The sequence below is a fragment of the Triturus cristatus genome, chromosome 8 (genome assembly GCF_964204655.1).
Source record: "Triturus cristatus chromosome 8, aTriCri1.1, whole genome shotgun sequence".
In the NCBI taxonomy this organism is placed as follows: Eukaryota; Metazoa; Chordata; class Amphibia; order Caudata; family Salamandridae; genus Triturus; species Triturus cristatus.
The window spans coordinates 744,893,421-744,918,695 of NC_140591.1; the positions used below are offsets into that span (position 1 = coordinate 744,893,421).

The window sequence follows — 25,275 nt, forward strand, 5'->3', positions numbered from 1 at the left end:
ACAACATGTTCTGAAAAGCCTCCCTCTCAGTAAGACCCCTGGCCCAGACTGTCTATTTGAGGCCTTCTACTGTGAGCTCTTTCCTCAACTGCAAGACCACATGCTGACTCTTTTTAACTCATTTTTGGCTGAGATTTCTCTCATTCCCAAGTGGTGCAAGGACCCCTCCCTACCGCACTGTTGCACTTTTAAACACCAATGCCAAAATCCTTAGTACAATTTTGGCCTTCAGATTGGAGTCCTTTTTCCTGGACTTTATTGATCTGGATAAGGTGGACTTTATTCGCAATCGCCAAGGGGTCAACAATATCTACTGTATGTATTATTTGGTGGAAAATTCCCATCACCAAAATATACCGTCTTCCCTCTTCTACCTAGATGCGGAGAAGGCATTCGATCGAGTCAGTTGGTCCTTCTTAAGAGCAGCACACCATAAAATCAAGTTAGGCCCAGCAATGATCACCAGAATAATGGCATAATGCGCCTAACCTACCACCGGATACTGTTCATTAGGCGGATGATTTATTCGGCATCCCCTTCAGGGCCCACATTCAAAAGATTGCTTTGTTTGCTTATGGCATCCTGCTCACCCTTGCACAGCCTGCAACCACCCTTACTGCAGTAGTGCGGGCATTACTCGCATTCGAACAAGCCTTGGGTTTTAAGTTTCATATGACTAGACTAAATCCCAAGCCTTAAACCTTACAGTGCCAGATACAGAGTGCCTGCCCTGCGATCCATCATCCCCTTTCAATGGGCCCAGTGATCTTTTAAATATTTGGGATTGACTCTCATCCTGTCTTTAGCCTCCTGTAAGCCAACTAACTAGCCGGCATGTCTGGGGTCTGTTCTAGATGAGCTCTGTCGTTGTAAACCCATGCAGATATCCTGACTGGGCCACTTATGCCGTTAAGATGGGTATCTGGCCAAATGAGTAATGAAGTGTGCTATGAGATTAATTGTCTGACCTTATCGAGAATAATGTTCTGTTTCATTTTAATATGATTTACTAATTGTCTTTGAGTATTCTAATATGTGAATCCCTTTTAGGGGTATTCCTATTCTTTAATATCAAGTGATAACAATATAGGTTCCTTTTTTCTCCCCTTCGCCTTTGGCAGATGTAGACTGCAAATATGCAATACTTTTGGTAATAACAGGTTTATGTATTTCACTGCTTTTATATAGCCTGTTTTTTAAGAAAAGCCGTAAGAACAGAGGTAAATATGCGCACATGTCAAGTGATTTACCGAAAGAGCATTGCATTGGAGAGGATTGTACTACTGAATATCAACACCAACAATATCGTGGCATACTAATATCGAGGACAGAATATCGAGCGACAAAACATCGAACCATAAGTGCATATATGGAAGTATGGATTTACCACTCCACATGTTCGTACCTTGAAGATATATGTACCACAAAGGTGCATATATGTAGAATTAGGTATACAAAATGTAGACTAAGATACCTGTTCATATTCTATTTCCGATATTCTGCCCCATCGATATTATTGATTCGATATTCAAGGGACACACTAATTGAGAGACTGGTAGGGCTGAAAAACTCACTCCCATATCAGGCATACACCACTGACCTGTAATGTTGCTAAAAGTGTTTGAGATTCATTCAGACGAGGACATGGTATGACGGGATGCTTTAAGACCCAGCTGCCCACTGTCTTGGAGAACATTTCAATTTCCTTTAAAGGCTCTTGACCCACAGACTATGGTATATTTTGTTTTTGCCAAGCTTTACATTACGAAAAATTATCTTGGAACCGAATGGTATGTCCCGCTATCTTCTGTTCTTGTGCTGTTATACAATACAATGTTATGCATCATTCAGCCATGTTCATCTATATTATACAATGTTACCTTATTCTCTATTATCTTGTTTATTGCACAGAGGAATATATTTGTCTCTAAGCACTTTGATTTAAATTTCATATGCAGATTCAAAAGATCAATGCACTGTGCGTTACTTTAATTATGCTAATTTGTTCAATAACACAATAGGTAAAAGAGAGACAAGCTAAAGTATTGCATATTGCTTCACAGAGAATGCCTCATCTGTCACATACTGCAGTAGTGGTTTAGTTGTCTTTTAAGTGTCCTTTCTGAGGCTGACCTCCAGACAAAGCATCTGTGTAAAGTGATACTCTCACTATAGGTTGCAACGGTGCTGGATCCAGGTAGGAGTACTCATAGAATAGGTATGATGAAGTGTGAGATCTCTAAATCTGTCTTCGCCTGTCTGCAGAAGCTATCCTCAACCCCTCCTCCATATTGTGTCATGCTAAATCAAATGCATCAAGAACGGATACCACTTTACTTTGGTGAGTAATACTGTGAACCACACTGTATGGTGAAACATCATAAGATATCATCTTCTGTGTTTGCAGAATCTCACTTTCAATGTTTGCTTTATGCAAATTGTATTCTCATGCTGCTATGATCCTTTGAGCATTGCCTAAAGCTCTTGAGATTCCTCTATTTATGCATTCAACTATTACTGTATGTTTCCAAATCCTGAACTGAACAATTCTCCTTGCTGAAGTGGTGGTAAAGCCGTGGTCTAGCAGTGAACAGATTGTTGGCCTGATTCTAGTGCCTACAAAAAGGTTGTATTATAGCACTATCTATGTTGTTTCTTTATAAACTTTTGCATCATTAGAAAGCATGCGTTTTCATAAAGCCTCCTGCATATATCTAAAACCCTGCAAAAAAAAAGTACTTGGACTTTCAGCTCCAAATGTTCACCGCCCGTTTTATTTTTAATGACCATCTCCTTTCGTTCCATCCTCCGCATGACTCCTCTCTCAGAGCACAGTCTACAGGGTCACATGCATGTTTGCCTTAATCTCTATTATCATATTCTATTATATTTCTGAAAATTTCTCACACTTAATTTCAAAGATCATTTCAAAGATCACAACGTCTACGTCTTTGAAAGTTATATCCCTGCAACCTAGCACTACCCAATCTCCAAATCATCTGCATAGCCTCCTATGTCTCCAACTAGCGATCAGACTTAACACCTATTAATTTAATCTACCACAAAGAAAACGTTGTAAACATATGGAATGGCTTTCTTGAGAGCACAAAACTAAGCCCAATAATCAACCATAAGTAATAACAACTAGAATAATCACTCAGCATGGGTTCTGGAGCAGTGTGCTGCTCTGGGTAAAGTGCTTCAATATCTCATCAGGGGAAGTAAGCACTATATAAAACCAACTTTGATACTACATCTACATATATGTCATGTGGCCAGCATGTGGGAAGTTCTGCATTTTCGAATACAAATTTCAATTTTGTCTATGTATGAACGATTTTAAGAATGATCTAACTGGAAATCTGAGCAATCTGTAAGAAATCTACCTTATCTGTAAATGATCTGAAGCAAACTTACATAAATATACTCCTAGGTTCCTCATCACATGTACATCACTTACCGCCTAAGTCACAGACTATGGAGAAAGACGGAAGATCAAATGCTGTTATCACATCTCTGCCACATAGAACCCAAACGGATTTCATGAAGTGCATAAAATTTAACAATTCATCATCTGACCTGCAAATGACCAAAACATATGTTAAAAAAAACATTTGACGTAAAAAGAATTACATGATCACAAATTACAATGGAAATATGCCAGGTTTGTAATAATCAGAGAAGCATATTTATTAATTTATCTAACTTGCATATCAGAAAACGGACAATGGCTTACAACACCATGTTTTGGATCTGTCTCATGTTTAGTGAGCCTTTTCAGTGTTCTTTTGTGGATCTTTCAGCTCTGGTTGTTATATGTTGCTATAATAAATGTAATTCAGAATAAGATGTAGCAACAACAATAAGCAATAAGAGGGGGACTAGACGCTGGAGAATTGAAGCCTGGAATCCAGAAACCAACAAGACCTTCTAATAGTCGTATGCTGTGTGCTGTGGGAGGATTAGGCTGCCGTCCCCCCAGTGGTGCAGAGATGGCCAGAATCAGGCTGGTGCGAATTTTACCTTGGGGTGGTCTGCCCACAAACGTATTTCTCTCTCATGAGCACCCTGGTGCTTACCTGTGCGCTCCTCTGCTCCCATGTGTAGCCCTGCTCCACCTTCTAGGAAGGAGGTTAACATCTGGTGATGTTGCAGTGAAGAGTCTTAGAGAGGAGTTAAAAGGGAAGTAGACATCGAGAGTTTGTGGTATCTGTGGACAATTGGATACTTGTGGATATCAGTGGACAAGCTTCTATAAGTTTTTATAAGGTGTTTTAGAAGATGCCTCCAGGTGTCTGTTTCTGGTTGTTTAATTATCCCCCTCAGGCTCAAATGGTCCTATTGTTAATCACATCAGCTCCTTAAAACTTTTTAAAACTATCCAGCAAAAGAAGCCCCAATCCCATGTGTCTCTCTTGAAGTTCCATCCCTCTGTGTCGTCTCTGTTCTCAAAGAAGGGGAGAGGGGTAGGAAACAAGGAAATTAGTGATGTCTACAGGCATATACAAAGAAGATGAGACGAGTTCAGTTGAGTTATGGTCCCTTCCCAGGGCACAGTCCCGTGACAGATTAACAGCTTCATGTATACCCCAGGGCAGCCCGTTCCCCAAAGCCAGCCAGCAAGTTATATCACTCAGGGGAAGCAGGGAAAGTAGTGGAAGAGATGGAAGAAATGGACATAGAGGATGTAAAGGCTGTTTCTGAGACAAATATCATCGGCATCAAGTTGGACTTTCTGTCTGGGCCTAAGAGTCCTGTGGCCCTATCTGGTGACCAAAATGAGGTGCCAATGTTAAAAATTTCTTCATCTAAGGAGGCCTCTTGAGCGATTCACAGTGAACTTTTTGGCGATGTGTGTAGCGGTTATCCTGATGTATTGGAGGACTATTCCTTGCTGGACATTGCCATTCTCGTGGAGGAAAACTGAGTTAGAGAGGCTATTTTAAGATCACCTGTTGCCTTGGACATTGTCTTGAGTCCTTCTTTGGACTGTCCTTTTAGTCGTCCTCCATTACCGGCTTTGATTGGCAGTATGCCTTCTACAAGGATCTCTCTTTTAAGTTCAATGGAATCCCAGAGTTGAGATCCCTCCTTATTCACAGGGGCTCAAGCTCCGTGCAGCCATCAAATTTGGAACTCATTGGGTCGGGTAGGGGGAGAGCTCCTTCTGATATCTTATTCTCAGTGGAAAGGACTTTTTCCTCAATTTTGGCCTTGTTAGATAAATCAATTGCTAATTCTGATCATGTGCTCGATGTGTTGCCACCAATTCTAAAGGGGGTGCAGCACCTCACCTCTTTTGGTTTATGTTCAGGGAAGGAAGAATGGGGCATTGAAATGAGATACCAGCCTTGGATAATTGATTGTGTCTGAGTTACTGATAAGTCTTTTTTGATTTTAGCATAAGTCATTTTATGACTATATTTTGGTAAGAGAGATGGATCTGTTGATGATTTTATGAATGTTTTTTATGTTGTGTATTCTTTTATGGATTTTATTAACCGAATAAAGATTGATTGAGATCCCAGGCTACCTTGACTAATATAGTGACATTAAATTGGGTGGTAGAAATGGGTGTTCAGGTGGGGAATTATGATCAACGGGCACTCCCTCGGGGCAATATAATATTTTTTTTTCTTGAGGCCACAGAGGAGAATGTCAATATGGCATGTTCTTTCTTCGCAAACCATGTGTCTGGGGATCAACGTCAGGCTGCTCAAAGGGCAAATGTAAATGTATATGTACTTGAGAATCCTCCTCCCGTTTTCCTGATGTTTAAAAATGGGGTTTGCCTTGCTCCTGGGGCTGTAGTTTCACAAAATGGCCCTCCTAGTGTTAAACCATTAAGGGCTAAAGAAGATGATGTCTCTCTCCTCTTAAGGGATGCTCTCCCTCTGGTTTATTGGGGCAAAATCCCGGAAGAGGAAAAAGAAAAGGACCTGGCACATTACGAAGTGTAAGCCTAAAAAACTAAGGTTTTCCAATGCCCTCGAAGAGTCCGATCCCATTATCCAGCCTCAAAAAGTAAAGGAGTTGATGAAGGCCGGGCCTCTTAAAGGTCGGTAGTTTGTCTGCCCAGAAGTAAACAATCTGCCCCCTTATTCTATTATATGAGAAGTACCAATTCCAGGCTGCCATTGGCAAGGAAAAGGGGATAATAGATATGCGGGTAACCGCCCATTGTAACTGTGGTGGGTGGAGCATGGAAACTGTGAAGGATGATGCTGGGATGGGATAATTTAATTGGTGAGCACAGATGTTGAGGCTAATGGCTCCACAAGAGTCAGGGTGGATCCCTGATAGATTTCTCCCAATCCTATCTTGCGTGGATTCTTTCCCTGTAAGGACTGATCTTAAACATGTGAGGACTCTCAATGGGGTGGCTCCCCCTTTTATTACTCCAGTTCAAATCCTTAAATCGGGGGCTGGGACAAGTCAGAGTAATAATCCAGTCGCAGGACTGGAGCCTGGCCATTTTTCCAACACCCTGAATTTTGTTTCTCTTTTTGATAAGAAATTAGGCCCAATGAACAGAAGGTTCATCCTGCTGCTCTTATCAGATATCAAGGATTTGTGCCTGGTATCAAATAGAGATATTGATCGGTTGCTCACCGATTCTTTAAAGAAACTTCTGAGTTCCAGAGTAACACTTAGCTCTAGGATCGTTGTAATGCTTATCCGGCTAGGGTTGATCACCTTCGGAAAAATAGGTATTGATGTCTTTCCGTTTTATGAAACTGTTGATGCTCAGTTAGATATCCATAAGGTGGGCACGCCGAGCCCCATTAGAGTTGTATGCAATAGCATGGGGTTTGTAAATCCAAATTATATCATAATCCCTTCTGGTAGAGTCACGGGGAGAAGAGCGATAAATATTGTGGGACATGAGGACCAGTTGGGCAAGGAATCTAGAAAAGGAGATGAATTGGCTCCCTGGAGTTTGGTAGCAGGTACACTGAATGCCTCCAAAGAAAGCCTAAAACTTCTAATGTTACAGAGGTAGCACATAGGGCAAAACTCTCTCCTAGAATATGTTGGGTTTAGGACAGTCTAATTCCAAGCTAAACGTTTTAATGTGATTTGATCCAATGATAATTTGTTTACAGGGAACTTGAATTTGTTCTGATTTTAAATACAAAAATTATTTTGTAATTTCTTGTACAGCAAACCCTACAGTAAAAGGCCATGCCAGTGGAGGTTTAGCTATTTTACTTAGCAGCAGTATAAACTGGAATCCCTTGGTTTTTGAACATCCCTCAAATCTTTGTATGTGCATAAAGTTGGCTCTGTGTAATATAATACGAGGACTGTATTCTTCTTTCCCTCTGGTAACTGTTTACATTCCCCCCGGGAATACGTATGACTCTCTAGTTGATTCTATCTTCTCCTTTATGCATAATATTAGCTTCTTGGAAGAATTTACACTGATAATTATGGTGGGAGATTTTAATGCTAAAATCTCGAATTGCTCTTCTGTGACCTTTGGAAACCTGGATTTGGATGAGGTATGGAGTATCCCTGGGGCAATTATATCAGGTAATATTAGATCATATAGGCGAGGTTTAAGCTTTTTAGATTGCCTGAGAACCAATTACTTTGTTGCTCTAAATGGCAGATTCCCAGACGATTCCCAGCCTCTTTTACTTTCCATTCCTCTCGAGGACAATCACTAATTGATTATATTGTGGTTTCCTAATAATTGTTCTGCGCCTATAAACATTTTAAGGTATTGAGGATGGATTTGAGTGACCATAACATTCTCTGGGTGGTTATCGATTTAAAGCTCAAGGTGCTTGAACCCTGAAATGATACGATAGTTTATAACAAAATAGTGAGATGCGCCAGTTCCTTGCTTTGGGGGAGGCGATGCGTCACTCCTCAATGCTTGCGCAGATTAGGGGATGCGTCTTGTTCCTTACCGGAGAGGAGGTGATGCATTGATTCTCGTACTGCGTTCCAGTTACGATGCGGCAAGATGCGATAAAACGGCACCCTTGATGCAACGACATGTAGACGATGCGTGCACGCCCGAAGGCCGTGCGGCGACTCTGTAACTTGGGAGCCGCGAAACACCCAGCAAACTTCGCTTCTCCATTGATGCGACCTCTGCGGCGGCATCAGGCTTCTCCGGTGATTCGTCGGGTAACAGCTTTGACGAAGACATGCTTCTCTGGTGATGCAGCAGTGACCTTTGCGGCGGCGACACGCTTTTCCAGCAATGCGACAGCAACAGGTGCGACACGCTTCTTCTCATTGAGTCGCGCTTCCAGCTCCCAGCGACATGCAGTCTTCTGCAGACAGAATTCCCAGCAAGGGAATTCAGAGGGGAGCTGGTGGTGAAGTATTTTGTCCCTGAGACTTCAGCAGGAGGCAAGCACAAGTTCAAGCCCTTGCAGTGATATTCTGCAAGATGATGAAAGCCCTTTGAAAGTTCCTTCTCCTCTCCCTGGCACTGAAGACACTACTATAGGCCAGCCCAGCAATACAGCACACTGGCAGGGGGGCAGTACAACTCCTACAGCTTCCTTTGGTTCTTCTCCTTGGCAGAGGTTCGTCTTGTTGTTCCAGAAGTGATCTAAAGTCTTCGGGTCTGGGTCCCCATATTTATACTACTATTCTCTTTGTTCTCTGAAGGCATAGAGGGCTTTGCCTAGTCCAAAACAGTTCTGGTCGGTCCTGGAACACTTTGTTGACAAGACTCCTTCTTTCCTTTCACAGTGTAGGTCAGAGACATCAGATGCACCACAGGAGGTGGAGCCAGCATTGAGGAGGGAAGGCACAGCCCTATTCAGGTCCCAAGTGCAGCTCCTCCCACCCATCTACATGCAGAGCTCTCTATTCAGCCCTGTGCTGACTCACCCTGTCTCCTGGAATCCCCCAGCCCCTGCCACTCAAACTCCAGACACACAATACACAACCTAGCAAAGGCAGGCTTGGACAGTTAGGCAAGACAATACCTACTTTCTAAAAGGGGTATTTTCAAACACAGAATGTTAAAACCAACTTCACTAAAAGATGTATTTTATCAATCTGAGTTCAGGCATACTAAACTTGAATTTCTACCATGTTCCCTGGGTCAGTTAGGATTATAGGATGTTATAATCAAATTGCCCATTCTGGCCTATGGGGAACAGGTAGCCTTGCAATAGTGAAAAACATAATAGTGTCACTATTATGACATGCCACACACACCAGGGCATGTCCTACCATACACGTACAATGCACCCTGCCCTTGGGCCTACCTTAGGGTTGTCTGATATGAATATAAGGGAAGGTTTAGGGACTGGCAAGTGGGTGCACTTGCCAAGTCGACGTGGCAGTCAGAGACTACACACAGGCTTTGCGATGGCAGGCCTGAGACACACTTTACAAGCTGCTTCTGTGGGTGGCACAACCAGTGCTGCAAGCCCACTAGCAGCATTTGATTTACAAGCCCTGGGCACACATGGTGCACTGTACTAGGATCTGACAAGTAAATCAAATAATCCAACCATGGAGTCACTAATCAATACATCAATTTACCATAGGGAGCACTTGCACTGTGGCCCTGAATAGCAGTGGCACAGTGCCCAAAGTATCTAAACCAGCAAAACATATAAAAAACAGAGGAGGCAATCAGTAAAAAAATGGAAGGGAGACTCATGCCAATGGTATCAGGTCTAACACGTGTCCCCTCCAGCTGAAATGTGGGAGAACTACACTTCCCCTTGGGAGTTCTTATCACTAAGGCAGAAAATCTGGACAGACCATCATTATTGGCGTGTTCTGTACCCGGGCGGTGTTCCACTGTAAAGCCCATCCCCTGTAGGGAAATGGACCACCTCAACAACTTTGGGTTCTCACCCCTCATCTGTATTAACCATCTGAGGGGCCTGTGGTCTGTCTGAACCTGAAAGTGAGTCCCAAACAGGTATGGTCTCAACTTCTTCAGTGCCCAGACCACAGCAAAGGCCTCACGCTCAATTGCACTCCACCTCTGTTCCCGTGGAAGGAACCTCCTACCGATGAAGGCTACAGGTTGGTCTAGGCCCTCCTCATTAATCTGTGATAGAACAGCCCCCACACCATGCTCTGAGGCATCTGTTTGAACAATGAATTCCTTTGAGAAGTTGGGCGCCTGAAGCACGGGTGCTGTGCACATGGCAGTCTTCAGGGTGTCACCTGTGTCAAGATGGTATCAATCTTGGGTTATATGGGTGCCACATGGCCGCTCCCCACCTGGTGCACCAAGTACACCACAGAACCCTGCCCGATCTGGCACTTACTCACCTTGATTGTGAGGCCTGCCTTTCGCAGTGCCATCAACACTTCCCAGAGGTGGAGCAGATGTTCTTCCCAAATGGCGCTGAACACCGCAATGTCATCCAGGTAGGCGGCACTGAAATCCTCCAGTCCAGCCAACACCTGATTGACCAACCTCTGACTGGTGGCAGGGAATTCTTCATCCCAAAGGGCATAACCCAGAATTGGTTGTGCCTATCTGGTGTGGAGAATGCTGACCTCTCTTTGGCCCATCAGTCAAGGTGATTTGCCAATACACAGACGTTAAATCAAATGTGCTGAGGCACCGTTAAGCCCCTAACCAATCAATGAGCTCAGCAGCTCTGGGAATGAGGTGCATGTCAGTCCTGGTGACTGAATTGAGTCCTCGGTAGTCCACACAGAACATGAGTTCGGGTGTGGCACCAGGCGTGGCAGCCTTTGGGACCAAGAACACTGGGCTGGCTCAAGGGCTGTTAGAGGACTCAGTCACCCCTAAGGCAAACATCTTGGAGACCTCCTCCTTGATGTGAGCTCTGACCCTGTCAGTCACTCTGTAAGCCTTGTGCTTCACAGGAGGACTGTCCCCAGAGTCCACATCATGGACGCACCACTCAGTGACGCCAGGAACCAGGGAGAACAAATCAGAGAATTGTCCCAACAGTTGGCGACAATCTTGCTGCTGTTCAGGGGTCAGTGTGGCAGAGAGGCTGACACCATCCACTGACACTTCTTGCTCTGTTGCAGACAGGAGGTCAGGAAGAGACTCAGTGTCCTCATCCATTCCATCATCTGTCGCTAGGAGCATGCCAACTTCGGACCTTTCTATGTGGGGCTTCAGGCGGTTAACATGCAGGACACGCAAAGGGTTCCTAGGAGACCGCAAGTTGACCAGGTAGGTGACATCACTCTTGCGCTCCACCATCTCAAATTATCCGGTCCACCTGTCTCTACAGGGACCATGACCCAAACTTTCTGACCAGGTTGAAGCTCAATCAGAGTGTCATTCTGATCGTACCACCGCTTCATTTCCTCCTGGCTGGCTTCCAGATTCGCCTGAGCGAGTTGTCTGAATTGCAGAGTCTGGTTCCTGAAGGCCAGCATGTAGCTGTATACATCCTGGGGAGGTTTCCTGGGAGATTGCTCCTAGCCTTCCTTGACCAGACTCAAAGCTCCTCTTACCGGTTGACCATACAGCAGTTCAAAGGGGCTGAGTCCTAAGGACTTCTGTGGCACCTCACGGTAAGCAAAAAGAAGGCATGGCAAGAGGATGTCTCACTTATGTCTCATAGGCTCCTCAAGACCCATTATCATGCCTTTGAGGGTCCAGTTGAATCTCTCAACCAGCCCATTACCTTGGGGGTGGTAAGGAGTGGTAAACGTGTATGTAATACCGCACTCCTGCCACAGGGACTTTCATATAATTGGATATGAAGTTTGTAGCATGGTCTGACACCACCTCTCTGGGGAACCCCACATGGGAGAAAATCCCCATCAATGCATCTCCCAACACAGGGGCCGTCACTGTCCTGAGCGGGATGGCTTCCGGGTATCGGGTAGCATCGTCCACCAAGACCAGGATAAACCTGTTGCCCATGGCTGTCTTGGGGTCCAGTTGCCCCACAATGTCACTGCCCACCCGTTCAAAGGGGGTACTGACTACAGGGAAAGGTTGTAGAGGAGCCTTTTGCTTCCTTCCACTCTTCCCACTTGCCTTGCAAGTTGCACAAGCCCTACTATGAGTGTCTGGCCTCCTCCGCATCTGGGGCCAATAAAAGTGGGTGACAAGCATTTCAAAGGTCTTGTCCTGCCCCAGATGTCCAGCTAAAGAAACATCATGAGCTAAACCCAATAGGAAGGCTCTGAAGCGCTGGGGTACCACCAGCACATGGACTGACCCAGGCTCAGCATCCTTAGGCTCGCTATACAGGAGGTCGTTCTCTCAGTAGATCCAATGGGATCCAGATTGATCACCTGCTGCCTGGTTTGTGGCCAGTTGCCACAAACCCACAAGAGAAAGGCACTTCTTCTGCTCTGCACAAAATTCCTCCCTGGAGGGGCCTCCTACTTGCTGCCAATGGGTCAGCTCAGGCAGGTCCCTCAGTTCAGCAACTTGCCCCACTGTAGGTCCCAGGGCTTCTACCTCAAAGTCTGCCTCCTCCTGGACCGTGGGAATAATGGGGGCTGGTTTTCCATGCCCCCCTACATGTTCGCTTTAAGGCAGGTACCTGGGCCATACTCTCAGGCTCCACAATCTCTTGAACACCCCTACTGGCTGCCATGGACCAAGTGGTCACACACGCCCACTCAGGCAGACCCAACATCCCCAAATGAGACCTTCACTCCACCTTAGCCCAAGGAGAGCTCTCTAAATCATTGCCTAGCAGACAATCAACAGGCATGGCTGGCCTCACACCTACTTGAAGAGTACCTGAGACCCCCCCCGCTCAAAGGGAACCTGAGCCACCTCACACTGGCTCTCTGAGTTGTCCACGGCAACTACAGGGAAGAATGCATGGGGGATAACCTGCTAATTGGACACCAGCTGGCAACTGACTGCTGTCACACTAGCCCCAGTGTCTCTTAGAGCTTCCACCCTATGGCCATTGATGGTACCCCACTGCCTGTATTTATTAGTGTTATCAAGCAGCTGGGTCTTAGGGACCATCTCAAAGTCTCCTAAAGAGACAAGGGACATTTCTGCAGGGCCCCACCCACCTTGGGCACCCATCTCCTCCCCCCAGGGCTATACTCGCCATCTGACGCAGTAGAGCATGTGGTGGTGCTTTGGAATCCTTCATGGGACACTGTGCATCATACCAATGGTGACCCATTTGACCACATGTAAAGAACTTAGAGGGGGCCCTGTGAACAGGTTTACCTGTCGGGGCCTCTTGCTGTTTATCAGGGGGAGGCTGGCAACCCTTTCCTTTTTTCCTTGGGAATTACTTTGGGGCCCTTTCTGGAACTCCCTCTGTTTACTTTTGTCCCCCCCAAAAAAGTATATGGTTGTGTTTGGTCTGCACTCACTAGTAGTGTACGCCAATTACTGTATATGAGTCACAAATGCAAGTCCAAAATCCTCACCGCTTACCACCAATGTTAGAACTGGGGGTCTCCAGTTGGCAGAGGTAGGTACCGTTAACCAAATAAGGATTCTTGCTTCTAAGTCAGGGAAAGGGGATTACAATCCTGGATAACGCCAGCTCACCCCCTTGGTAGCTTGGCACGAACAGACAGGCTTATCTCAGAGGCAGTGTGTTAAGCATTTGTGAGCACTTACAGTAACACAGTGAAAACACTACAAATGGACATCACACAGGTTGTATAAAATAGGTACTCTTTATATAGACTTAACACAAGACCACATACGACAAAAATCCACAATACTGTACTCAAAATAGACTTAAAGATGGTAGAAGTAACTTAGTTCAAGTTGGTGATAAATGCAAAACTTTTCTCACAAGAGTACCTGGATGCGTAATGCAAAACAAACAAAAGGTTCACAGGGAGGGAGATGCGTTGGTTCCTTGCTTCAGGGGAGGTGATGTGTCGCTCCTAAATGCTTGCACAGAATAGGGGATACTTCTTGTTCCTTACCAGAGAGGAGGTGATGCGTTGATTCTTGTACTGCGTTCCGGTTCCGATGCAGCAAGATGGCGCCTCGATGCGATGCAACAATCTGGTGCGATGTGATTGCACCCTTGATGCGATGCGACGACATGAAGACGATGCGCGCATGCCCGGCGGCCGTGCAGCGAACTCTGTAACTTTTGAGCCGCGACAGGCCCTGCAACACGCTGCTCCGGTGATGCGACGGTGACCCTCGTGGTGGCGACATGCTTCTCTGGTGATGCGTCGGTACTCAGCTGCGACAAAGTCCCACTTCTCTGGTGATGCGGCGGTGACCTCTGCGGTGGCGACACTCTTCTTAGGCGATGCAACACCAACAGCTGCGACTGCGACACGCTTCCAGCTCCCAGCAGCACGCAGGCTTCTGCTGACAGAATTCCCAACAATGAAATTCAGAGGGGAGCTGGTGGTGAAGTCACTGCAGGCCAACCCAGCAACACTGGCAGGGGGGCAGTCCAAACTCCTGCAGCTTTCTTGGTTATTCTCCTTTGCAAAGGTTTGTCTTGTTGTTCCAGAAGTGATCTAAAGTCCTGGGGTCTGGGCCCCAATATTTATACTGCAAAATCATTTGTCCTCTGAAGACAGAGGGTCCTGTACCTAGTTCAAACCAGTTATGGGTGCATTCTGCCAGTGTACACTTACTTTCTTTGTCAGTGTGGACCAAGGTCCTCAGACATACCACAGGAGGGGGAGCCAGCATTGTGGAAGGCAGGCACAGCCCTGTTCAGACCCAGGTGCTACTCCCCTCTCTCCACTCTACATGCAGATAGGTCTATTCAGCCCTGTGCTGACTCACCCTGTCTCCTGGAGTCTCCCCAGCTCCTGTCACTCACAAACCAGACATACAATACACAAACTAGCGGAGGCAGGCTGGATGGTTAGGCAAGAAAAGACCTACTTTCTAAGAGTGGTATTTTCAAACACAGAATGTTAAAACCAACTTCACTAAAAGATGTATTTTATCATTCTGATTTCAGGTATACTAAACTCAAATTTCTACCATGTTCCCTGGGTCAGTTATGATTATAAGATGTTATAATCAAACTGCCCATTCTGGCCTACGGGGACAGGTAGCCTTGCGATAGTGAAAAACTAACATGGCTGTCATTCACTATTATGACATGTCACACACATCAGGGGTGTCTGATATGTAGAAAAGGGAAGGTTTAGGGACTGGTTAGTGGGTGCACTTGCCAAGTCGACATGGCATTACTGGACTGCACACGGGCTCTGCAATGGCAGGCCTGAGACACACTTTACAGGCTGCTTCTGTGGGTGGCACAATCAATGCTGCAAGCCCACCAGCAGCATTTGATTTACAGGCAGTGGGCACACATGGTGCACTATACTAAGGTCTGACAAGTAAATCAAATAAGTCAATCATGGAGTCACTAATCAATACATCAATTTAACATAGGGAGCACTTGCACTGTGGCCCTGAATAGCAGTGGCACAGTGCCCAAAGTATCTAAACCAGCAAAACATATAAAAAACAGAGGAGGCAATCAGTAAAAAAATGGAAGGGAGACTCATGCCAATGGTATCAGGTCTAACACGTGTCCCCTCCAGCTGAAATGGGGGAGAACTACACTTCCCCTTGGGAGTTCTTATCACTAAGGCAGAAAATCTGGACAGACCATCATTATTGGCGTGTTCTGTACCCGGGCGGTGTTCCACTGTAAAGCCCATCCCCTGTAGGGAAATGGACCACCTCAACAACTTTGGGTTCTCACCCCTCACCTGTATTAACCATCTGAGGGGCCTGTGGTCTGTCTGAACCTGGAAGTGAGTCCCAAACAGGTATGGTCTCAACTTCTTCAGTGCCCAGACCACAGCAAAGGCCTCACGCTCAATTGCACTCCACCTCTGTTCCCGTGGAAGGAACCTCCTACCGATGAAGGCTACAGGTTGGTCTAGGCCCTCCTCATTAATCTGTGATAGAACAGCCCCCACACCATGCTCTGAGGCATCTGTTTGAACAATGAATTCCTTTGAGAAGTTGGGCGCCTGAAGCACGGGTGCTGTGCACATGGCAGTCTTCAGGGTGTCACCTGTGTCAAGATGGTATCAATCTTGGGTTATAGGGGTGCCACATGGCCGCTCCCCACCTGGTGCACCAAGTACACCACAGAACCCTGCCCGATCTGGCACTTACTCACCTTGATTGTGAGGCCTGCCTTTCGCAGTGCCATCAACACTTCCCAGAGGTGGAGCAGATGTTCTTCCCAAATGGCGCTGAACACCGCAATGTCATCCAGGTAGGCGGCACTGAAATCCTCCAGTCCAGCCAACACCTGATTGACCAACCTCTGACTGGTGGCAGGGAATTCTTCATCCCAAAGGGCATAACCCAGAATTGGTTGTGCCTATCTGGTGTGGAGAATGCTGACCTCTCTTTGGCCCATCAGTCAAGGTGATTTGCCAATACACAGACGTTAAATCAAATGTGCTGAGGCACCGTTAAGCCCCTAACCAATCAATGAGCTCAGCAGCTCTGGGAATGAGGTGCATGTCAGTCCTGGTGACTGAATTGAGTCCTCGGTAGTCCACACAGAACATGAGTTCGGGTGTGGCACCAGGCGTGGCAGCCTTTGGGACCAAGAACACTGGGCTGGCCCAAGGACTGTTAGAGGACTCAGTCACCCCTAAGGCAAACATCTTGGAGACCTCCTCCTTGATGTGAGCTCTGACCCTGTCAGTCACTCTGTAAGCCTTGTGCTTCACAGGAGGACTGTCCCCAGAGTCCACATCATGGACGCACCACTCAGTGACGCCAGGAACCAGGGAGAACAAATCAGAGAATTGTCCCAACAGTTGGCGACAATCTTGCTACTGTTCAGGGGTCAGTGTGGCAGAGAGGCTGACACCATCCACTGACACTTCTTGCTCTGTTGCAGACAGGAGGTCAGGAAGAGACTCAGTGTCCTCATCCATTCCATCATCTGTCGCTAGGAGCATGCCAACTTCGGACCTTTCTATGTGGGGCTTCAGGCGGTTAACATGCAGGACACGCAAAGGGTTCCCAGGAGACCGCAAGTTGACCAGGTAGGTGACATCACTCTTGCGCTCCACCATCTCAAATGATCCGGTCCACCTGTCTCTACAGGGACCATGACCCAAACTTTCTGACCAGGTTGAAGCTCAATCAGAGTGTCATTCTGATCGTACCACCGCTTCATTTCCTCCTGGCTGGCTTCCAGATTCGCCTGAGCGAGTTGTCTGAATTGCAGCGTCTGGTTCCTGAAGGCCAGCATGTAGCTGTATGCATCCTGGAGAGGTTTCCTGGGAGATTGCTCCTAGCCTTCCTTGACCAGACTCAAAGCTCCTCTTACCGGTTGACCATACAGCAGTTCAAAGGGGCTGAGTCCTAAGGACTTCTGTGGCACCTCACGGTAAGCAAAAAGAAGGCATGGCAAGAGGATGTCTCACTTATGTCTCATAGGCTCCTCAAGACCCATTATCATGCCTTTGAGGGTCCAGTTGAATCTCTCAACCAGGCCATTACCTTGGGGGTGGTAAGGAGTGGTAAACTTGTATGTAATACCGCACTCCTGCCACAGGGACTTTCATATAATTGGATATGAAGTTTGTAGCATGGTCTGACACCACCTCTCTGGGGAACCCCACATGGGAGAAAATCCCCATCAATGCATCTCCCAACACAGGGGCCGTCACTGTCCTGAGCGGGATGGCTTCCGGGTATCGGGTAGCATCGTCCACCAAGACCAGGATAAACCTGTTGCCCATGGCTGTCTTGGGGTCCAGTTGCCCCACAATGTCACTGCCCACCCGTTCAAAGGGGGTACTGACTACAGGAAAAGGTTGTAGAGGAGCCTTTTGCTTCCTTCCACTCTTCCCACTTGCCTGGCAAGTTGCACAAGCCCTACAATGAGTGTCTGGCCTCTTCCGCATCTGGGGCAATAAAAGTGGATGACAAGCATTTCAAAGGTCTTGTCCTGCCCCAGATGTCCAGCTAAAGGAACATCATGAGCTAAACCCAATAGGAAGGCTCTGAAGCGCTGGGGTACCACAAGCACATGGACTGACCCAGGCTCAGCATCCTTAGGCTCGCTATACAGGAGGTCGTTCTCTCAGTAGATCCAATGTGATCCAGATTGATCACCTGCTGCCTGGTTTGTGGCCAGTTGCCACAAACCCACAAGAGAAAGGTACTTCTTCTGCTCTGCACAACATTCCTCCCTGGAGGGGCCTCCTACTTGCTGCCAATGGGTCAGCTCAGGCAGGTCCCTCAGTTCAGCAACTTGCCCCACTGTAGGTCCCAGGGCTTCTACCTCAAAGTCTGCCTCCTCCTGGACCGTGGGAATAATGGGGGCTGGTTTCCCATGCCCCCCTACATGTTCGCTTTAAGGCAGGTACCTGGGCCATACTCTCAGGCTCCACAATCTCTTGAACACCCCTACTGGCTGCCATGGACCAAGTGGTCACACACGCCCACTCAGGCAGGCCCAACATCCCCAAATGAGACCTTCACTCCACCTTAGCCCAAGGAGAGCTCTCTAAATCATTGCCTAGCAGACAATCAACAGGCATGGCTGGCCTCACACCTACTTGAAGAGTACCTGAGACCCCCCCCCGCTCAAAGGGAACCTGAGCCACCTCACACTGGCTCTCTGAGTTGTCCACGGCAACTACAGGGAAGAATGCATGGGGGATAACCTGCTAATTGGACACCAGCTGGCAACTGACTGCTGTCACACTAGCCCCAGTGTCTCTTAGAGCTTCCACCCTATGGCCATTGATGGTACCCCACTGCCTGTATTTATTAGTGTTATCAGGCAGCTGGGTCTTAGGGACCATCTCAAAGTCTCCTAAAGAGACAAGGGACATTTCTGCAGGGCCCCACCCACCTTGGACACCCATCTCCTCCCCCCAGGGCTATACTCGCCATCTGACGCGGTAGAGCATGTGGTGGTGCTTTGGAATCCTTCATGGGACACTGTGCATCATACCAATGGTGACCCATTTGACCACACGTAAAGAACTTAGAGGGGGCCCTGTGAACAGGTTTACCTGTCGGGGCCTCTTGCTGTTTATCAGGGGGAGGCTGGCAACCCTTCCCTTTTTTCCTTGGGAATTACTTTGGGGCCCTTTCTGGAACTCCCTCTGTTTACTTTTGTCCCCCCCAAAAAAGTATGTGGTTGTGTTTGGTCTGCACTCACTAGTAGTGTACGCCAATTACTGTATATGAGTCATAAATGCAAGTCCAAAATCCTCACCGCTTACCACCAATGTTAGAACTGGGGGTCTCTAGTTGGCAGAGGTAGGTACCGTTAACCAAATAAGGATTCTTGCTTCCAAGTCAGGGAAAGGGGATTACAATCCTGGATAACGCCAGCTCACCCCCTTGGTAGCTTGGCACGAACAGACAGGCTTATCTCAGAGGCAGTGTGTTAAGCATTTGTGAGCACTTACAGTAACACAGTGAAAACACTACAAATGGACATCACACAGGTTGTATAAAATAGGTACTCTTTATATAGACTTAACACAAGACCACATACGACAAAAATCCACAATACTGTACTCAAAATAGACTTAAAGATGGTAGAAGTAACTTAGTTCAAGTTGGTGATAAATGCAACACTTTTCTCACAAAAGTACCTGGATGCGTAATGCAAAACAAACAAAAGGTTCACAGGGAGGGAGATGCGTTGGTTCCTTGCTTCAGGGGAGGCGATGTGTCGCTCCTAAATGCTTGCACAGAATAGGGGATACTTCTTGTTCCTTACCGGAGAGGAGGTGATGCGTTGATTCTTGTACTGCGTTCCGGTTCCGATGCAGCAAGATGGCGCCTCGATGCGATGCAACAATCTGGTGCGATGTGATTGCACCCTTGATGCGATGCGACGACATGAAGATGATGCGCGCATGCCCGGTGGCCGTGCAGCGAACTCTGTAACTTTGGAGCCGCGACAGGCCCTGCAACACGCTGCTCCGGTGATGCGACGGTGACCCTCGTGGTGGCGACATGCTTCTCTGGTGATGCATCGGTACTCAGCTGCGACAAAGTCCCACTTCTCTGGTGATGCGGCGGTGACCTCTGCGGTGGCGACACTCTTCTTAGGCGATGCAACACCAACAGCTGCGACTGCGACACGCTTCCAGCTCCCAGCAGCACGCAGGCTTCTGCTGACAGAATTCCCAACAATGAAATTCAGAGGGGAGCTGGTGGTGAAGTCACTGCAGGCCAACCCAGCAACACTGGCAGGGGGGCAGTCCAAACTCCTGCAGCTTTCTTGGTTATTCTCCTTGGCAAAGGTTTGTCTTGTTGTTCCAGAAGTGATCTAAAGTCCTGGGGTCTGGGCCCCAATATTTATACTGCAAAATCATTTGTCCTCTGAAGACAGAGGGTCCTGTACCTAGTTCAAACCAGTTATGGGTGCATTCTGCCAGTGTACACTTACTTTCTTTGTCAGTGTGGACCAAGGTCCTCAGACATACCACAGGAGGGAGAGCCAGCATTGTGGAAGGCAGGCACAGCCCTGTTCAGACCCAGGTGCTACTCCCCTCTCTCCACTCTACATGCAGATAGGTCTATTCAGCCCTGTGCTGACTCACCCTGTCTCCTGGAGTCTCCCCAGCTCCTGTCACTCACAAACCAGACATACAATACACAAACTAGCGGAGGCAGGCTGGATGGTTAGGCAAGAAAAGACCTACTTTCTAAGAGTGGTATTTTCAAACACAGAATGTTAAAACCAACTTCACTAAAAGATGTATTTTATCATTCTGATTTCAGGTATACTAAACTCAAATTTCTACCATGTTCCCTGGGTCAGTTATGATTATAAGATGTTATAATCAAACTGCCCATTCTGGCCTATGGGGACAGGTAGCCTTGCGATAGTGAAAAACTAACATGGCTGTCATTCACTATTATGACATGTCACACACATCAGGGGTGTCTGATATGTAGAAAAGGGAAGGTTTAGGGACTGGTTAGTGGGTGCACTTGCCAAGTCGACATGGCATTACTGGACTGCACACGGGCTCTGCAATGGCAGGCCTGAGACACACTTTACAGGCTGCTTCTGTGGGTGGCACAATCAATGCTGCAAGCCCACCAGCAGCATTTGATTTACAGGCAGTGGGCACACATGGTGCACTATACTAAGGTCTGACAAGTAAATCAAATAAGTCAATCATGGAGTCACTAATCAATACATCAATTTAACATAGGGAGCACTTGCACTGTGGCACTGAATAGCAGTGGCACAGTGCCCAAAGCATCTAAACCAGCAAAACAGGTAAAACACAGAGGAGGCAATCAGTGAAAAATGGAAGGGAGACTCATGCCAATGGTACCAGGTCTAACAGGGACATTTAAGCAAATGCACCAATAACAAGTCAGCATGTGTAAATGACCCAGATAACAGCCAATGGCAACTGGTGGGTGGGCCATACCCCACAGAATAGATATAACAGGTCGATCAAGCTCGACCTAAAAAGTAATTTACCGCAGCCGTCCTGTCACATTCCTCTTCCTCCCGCAAAGGAACACTAATTTGTAAACTTACAGTGCTGCAGAACTTACGAGCAGCAGCTACTGGTGTATAATGGGAACTTTGTTAACTGAGCTCATGAACCCCTCCCTAGACTTCTGCTTCCCAATTTCCTCAATTGGCCTTTTTGCTGGAGGTTCCACACTAAGGCAAGCAACGCAAGGCGTCGATGAGTCACCACCTTTTGGCGGGAGGGCCAGTCACAATGCATGCTTCAAGGAATCTCCTCAGTGCATGCTACGCACATAATACCAACACTGAGTTTATGCCCTTGTGAAAGGCAACAAAGCAAGCCAAAGGTTAATTTCCTGATAAGGCTGAACCAGGTACTAGTTATTAACAAAGTAACAATCATGTAGAAAAATAAATTAGATATGAGTCTTAATGCCTCAATGTCACTTCCTATGGAGTAACTGGATATGCCAAATGCTGTTTCTGCCTCTCAGGAAGCGAATTGGATATAATGTTTTCTAGTTAAATAAAACAGGTCTCTTATGCTTGATACATTGAGTAGCAAAGTTTGCCATATTAATTATTGTTGCTTCAGAGAAAGAAAGGACTCAAAGCACAGCATAAACGCAGCCAGAGAAAAATAGAGCAGTGTTACAGCAGATTCAGCAAACAAGTTTCAAAATCTTTTAGAAACAGCACATGGGCTGGGCAATAGTGTCATTTTCTGTAGCAGACAAACGATCACATACGTGGAAAAAAATATATCGGCAACAAAAAACAATGGGGAGGGGTAGAGAGGGTCTGTAAACAGTTGAACCCTTTAGGAGGTACCAGATTAAAACAAAAAAATGTACCTCTCCAAATGGCGGCCAGTGGAAGGACACTCCCATCAGAGACAAGAAATTAGGCTTGGTCCAAGCTCCATGGACGACCGGAGGACAGCAAGAACAATAGAAATACACTCCTATACAATCTGTTAATGTTATTTAATTTTCTAAGCAGTTTTTGACACCCTGAGTAGGTATCATGGTTCCCTCAGGGGTAATCTGACCACAGATTAAGAACCACTGACCTAGTCTATGCCATGCTCCAGTCCTTCTGACTACTCGTTTCTACATGCACATTTTTTCAGTTGTTTTAATAAATATCCCCTTTGAGAACAATACCTGTGCCCCATACCAAAGATATGCAAAAACCTATAAAAAGTTTCTACTTTTGTGGTTGCTATATTCTCATTGGCGCTAACTATTACCTAATCACATCCACTCTCCTCAAGGGATGTTGTTTGCAATTTCCATATTGGAATGCAAGCTCACTGTGCTTCTAACAGTAATATAATTGTATAACTTTCAGACCGGAATGATAAGACTTCATCAAGCTAGGTATTCTGATGTTAAGTAACAATGCATTTAGCTTTCTCTGGTACACCTCACATCAACATGTGAATATGGGTTATAACTTGTAGGCTTTCTGTCCTATTTAGCGTATGTATAGGATACAAGTAATTTGTCCAACAGAGCAGTGAATGGTTAACACTGACCTCAATCAGCCTGACCATCTCAGAGAAGACAGTTTCATCAACAGTAGGTGTAATGTGTCTTTGACTATACCTCAGAAATTAGATTTTTAATACATGTGGCAATCATCTAGGTGAAAGCCCAGATGAAGGAGTGCGCTCTAACAATACTGCACCAGGAGTAGTGGCATCAGGCCCACGGGACTGAGGGGCTCCCTTCATCACTATTAGTGACTATTTTCTAATACCAAACCAGGGGATGGAAGGTCTAAATTACTTAGTTGGATTAGAGGCAATGAATGAATGAATGAATGAATTATGCATGTAGTTAGCTTTCACAGGCTACTTTGCTCACTGATTTTGGAACAATGTTCTCAGGGCACGAGTCGGGAGTACACGGGGTGGACGGCGTCCACACACTTTTTTCACAGGGTGAACGCCGTCCAGCCTGCCAAGAATTTTGGCCCCACTGAATAATGTGCTGAACACGTCCCAGTGTAATTTCCAAACACCTGGACACTTTCAGCAGAGCCTTCACGTTGTCTGCTTTCCATCTGCAACAAGCAACAACGTGCAGGCGGGGAAGGGGCTTTCTTATTTTAGACTCCTGTTGAGCCTATAACAAAGGCCGAATTTGTGGGGTCATCAGGCCTCCTTTTGCTCAAGTCTCTTGCCTGGGAGCAGACACGAACCTCACACCTGATGAAAATGAAGCAGAGAGGAAACAAAGGCTCACACCTTGTTAGCCATTCATACATACTTAATAGAGGCAGCTTTTTACTTTCCCAGTATTTACATGAAGCAAATTGCATTTATATAGAGCTTACTTCCCCTGAGGAGGCGTTGAAATAATTTAAATACCACTATTTTTTCCTGTATAGCCCTACTCATCCCAAAGCCAGGTGTCAGAGCCCTTTACATCAACACGTGCATATTACTTGTAAAATAAATGATATACGTTTGTAGATGAATGTACAGGATGTGTTACATAAAACTGGGGAATTGCAAGGTGTAGAAGTCACATATCATCTTCTGTAGCTCACTGTGCTCTCATCGTTGCAATGCGCTCAAACATAAACACGATAGCCCTGCCAAACATATATGTGAGGGCTTTAGATCTGATGTCACTTCTTGTGATGCCACTTCCTGTAAAGTCGTGGCTTGTGATGCCACTTTCTCTGATGTCCATTCTTGTGATGCCATGTGTGATGTGCGCAGTGATGTCATGTGCTGTGAAGTCACGCGCTGTGATGTCACGCACCGTGATGTCATTTGCATACTACCAAGGTAGGTCAGTCCCCCCACTTATTTTTTAAGGACTTGTGCCCTGAATGTACTGTGTTGTACTAGCAGTACATGCTCAACTAGCTAATTGGAGGGGCTAATTGGAGGGGAAGTGCCCCAAACTACATCTCTTTTTCTGCATTGAAGATTTGAAGTTGCAGTGAATGAGATTTTATGAGATTCGTTACCTACTTCGCTTTCTCAGACGTAGGGATTTTAAAAAATTCTATATCTGAAACTGAGTGCAGTTGCACCAGTCAAAATAAGACCGGGTTTTTACTAAGAGGAGAAAAAATGTAATGTCCTGAAGAAGGTGGCCCTACTGTCAATATACCACCGAAACGTGTCGACGCCTAGAGCATAATCTGTGATAAATTTGGATAAGTCAGCAACAAGACAGGGAATTTAGACCCATGCTTTATGCTGTCTATATAGATACGCAAATTAACATCTAGGAGACATAGTGAACTGTCTTCTTTATATTCTCTTTTTTTAATTGTGCATTTTAATTATTGTGTTTATTATTTATGAATTTATGTGTTTTTTGATGTGACTAAATCTTTGTGTGTAGTACATACCTGTGCATTTTTGATACTGATTAAAATATATCAATAATTCGACAAGAATTTGTGATCGACTTATAAGTGCCTTCATCATTAATGAGTGTGGGATGTGTGGATTTTAAGTACGGTGGCTGTATGAGGGTGAAGTGCTGACCATATGGTTTATCCAAAGGGAAAACTTCTTTTAACTCCATAGTTAATGGGTTTTCCATCCCTTTTGGATTTTAGAGCCCCCTCTCCTTGAGTTCAAGGTCTATGGATGAGCCACCTGCAGTGGCTGAGGGTGACATCCCTGAATTTGAGCTCCCTGTGAGAGCAGGAGTTGTTTCTCCTACCGTGGCCTATTCCCAGAGGTGCTGGGTGAGAGGAAGGAGGAGAAAGAATTCAAGCTGCAGAAGATCATATTTAAAATGGAAACTGAAGAGTAACAGTCTGAAAGAGAGGCCTGAAAGGCTGAGGGAAAAAGTGCCTTAGCAGAAAATAAACTTTTACTGGCTCATGAACTGTGTCTGAGGGAGCTTGATATCAAGGCCAGGCAGGCAGA

General features: G+C 46.1%; 1 protein-coding gene across 1 annotated transcript in view; it reads right to left on the minus strand.

Annotated features, from left to right (window-relative positions):
• Positions 1-25,275, minus strand: part of LOC146805009 (acetylserotonin O-methyltransferase-like) — a 791,837-nt gene that overhangs the window by 337,814 nt on the left and 428,748 nt on the right. The window contains exon 5 of the mRNA XM_085622162.1: positions 3,461-3,579. Within this exon, the coding sequence (XP_085478288.1) occupies positions 3,461-3,579 (119 nt within the window). The remainder of the gene's footprint in view (positions 1-3,460; positions 3,580-25,275) is intronic.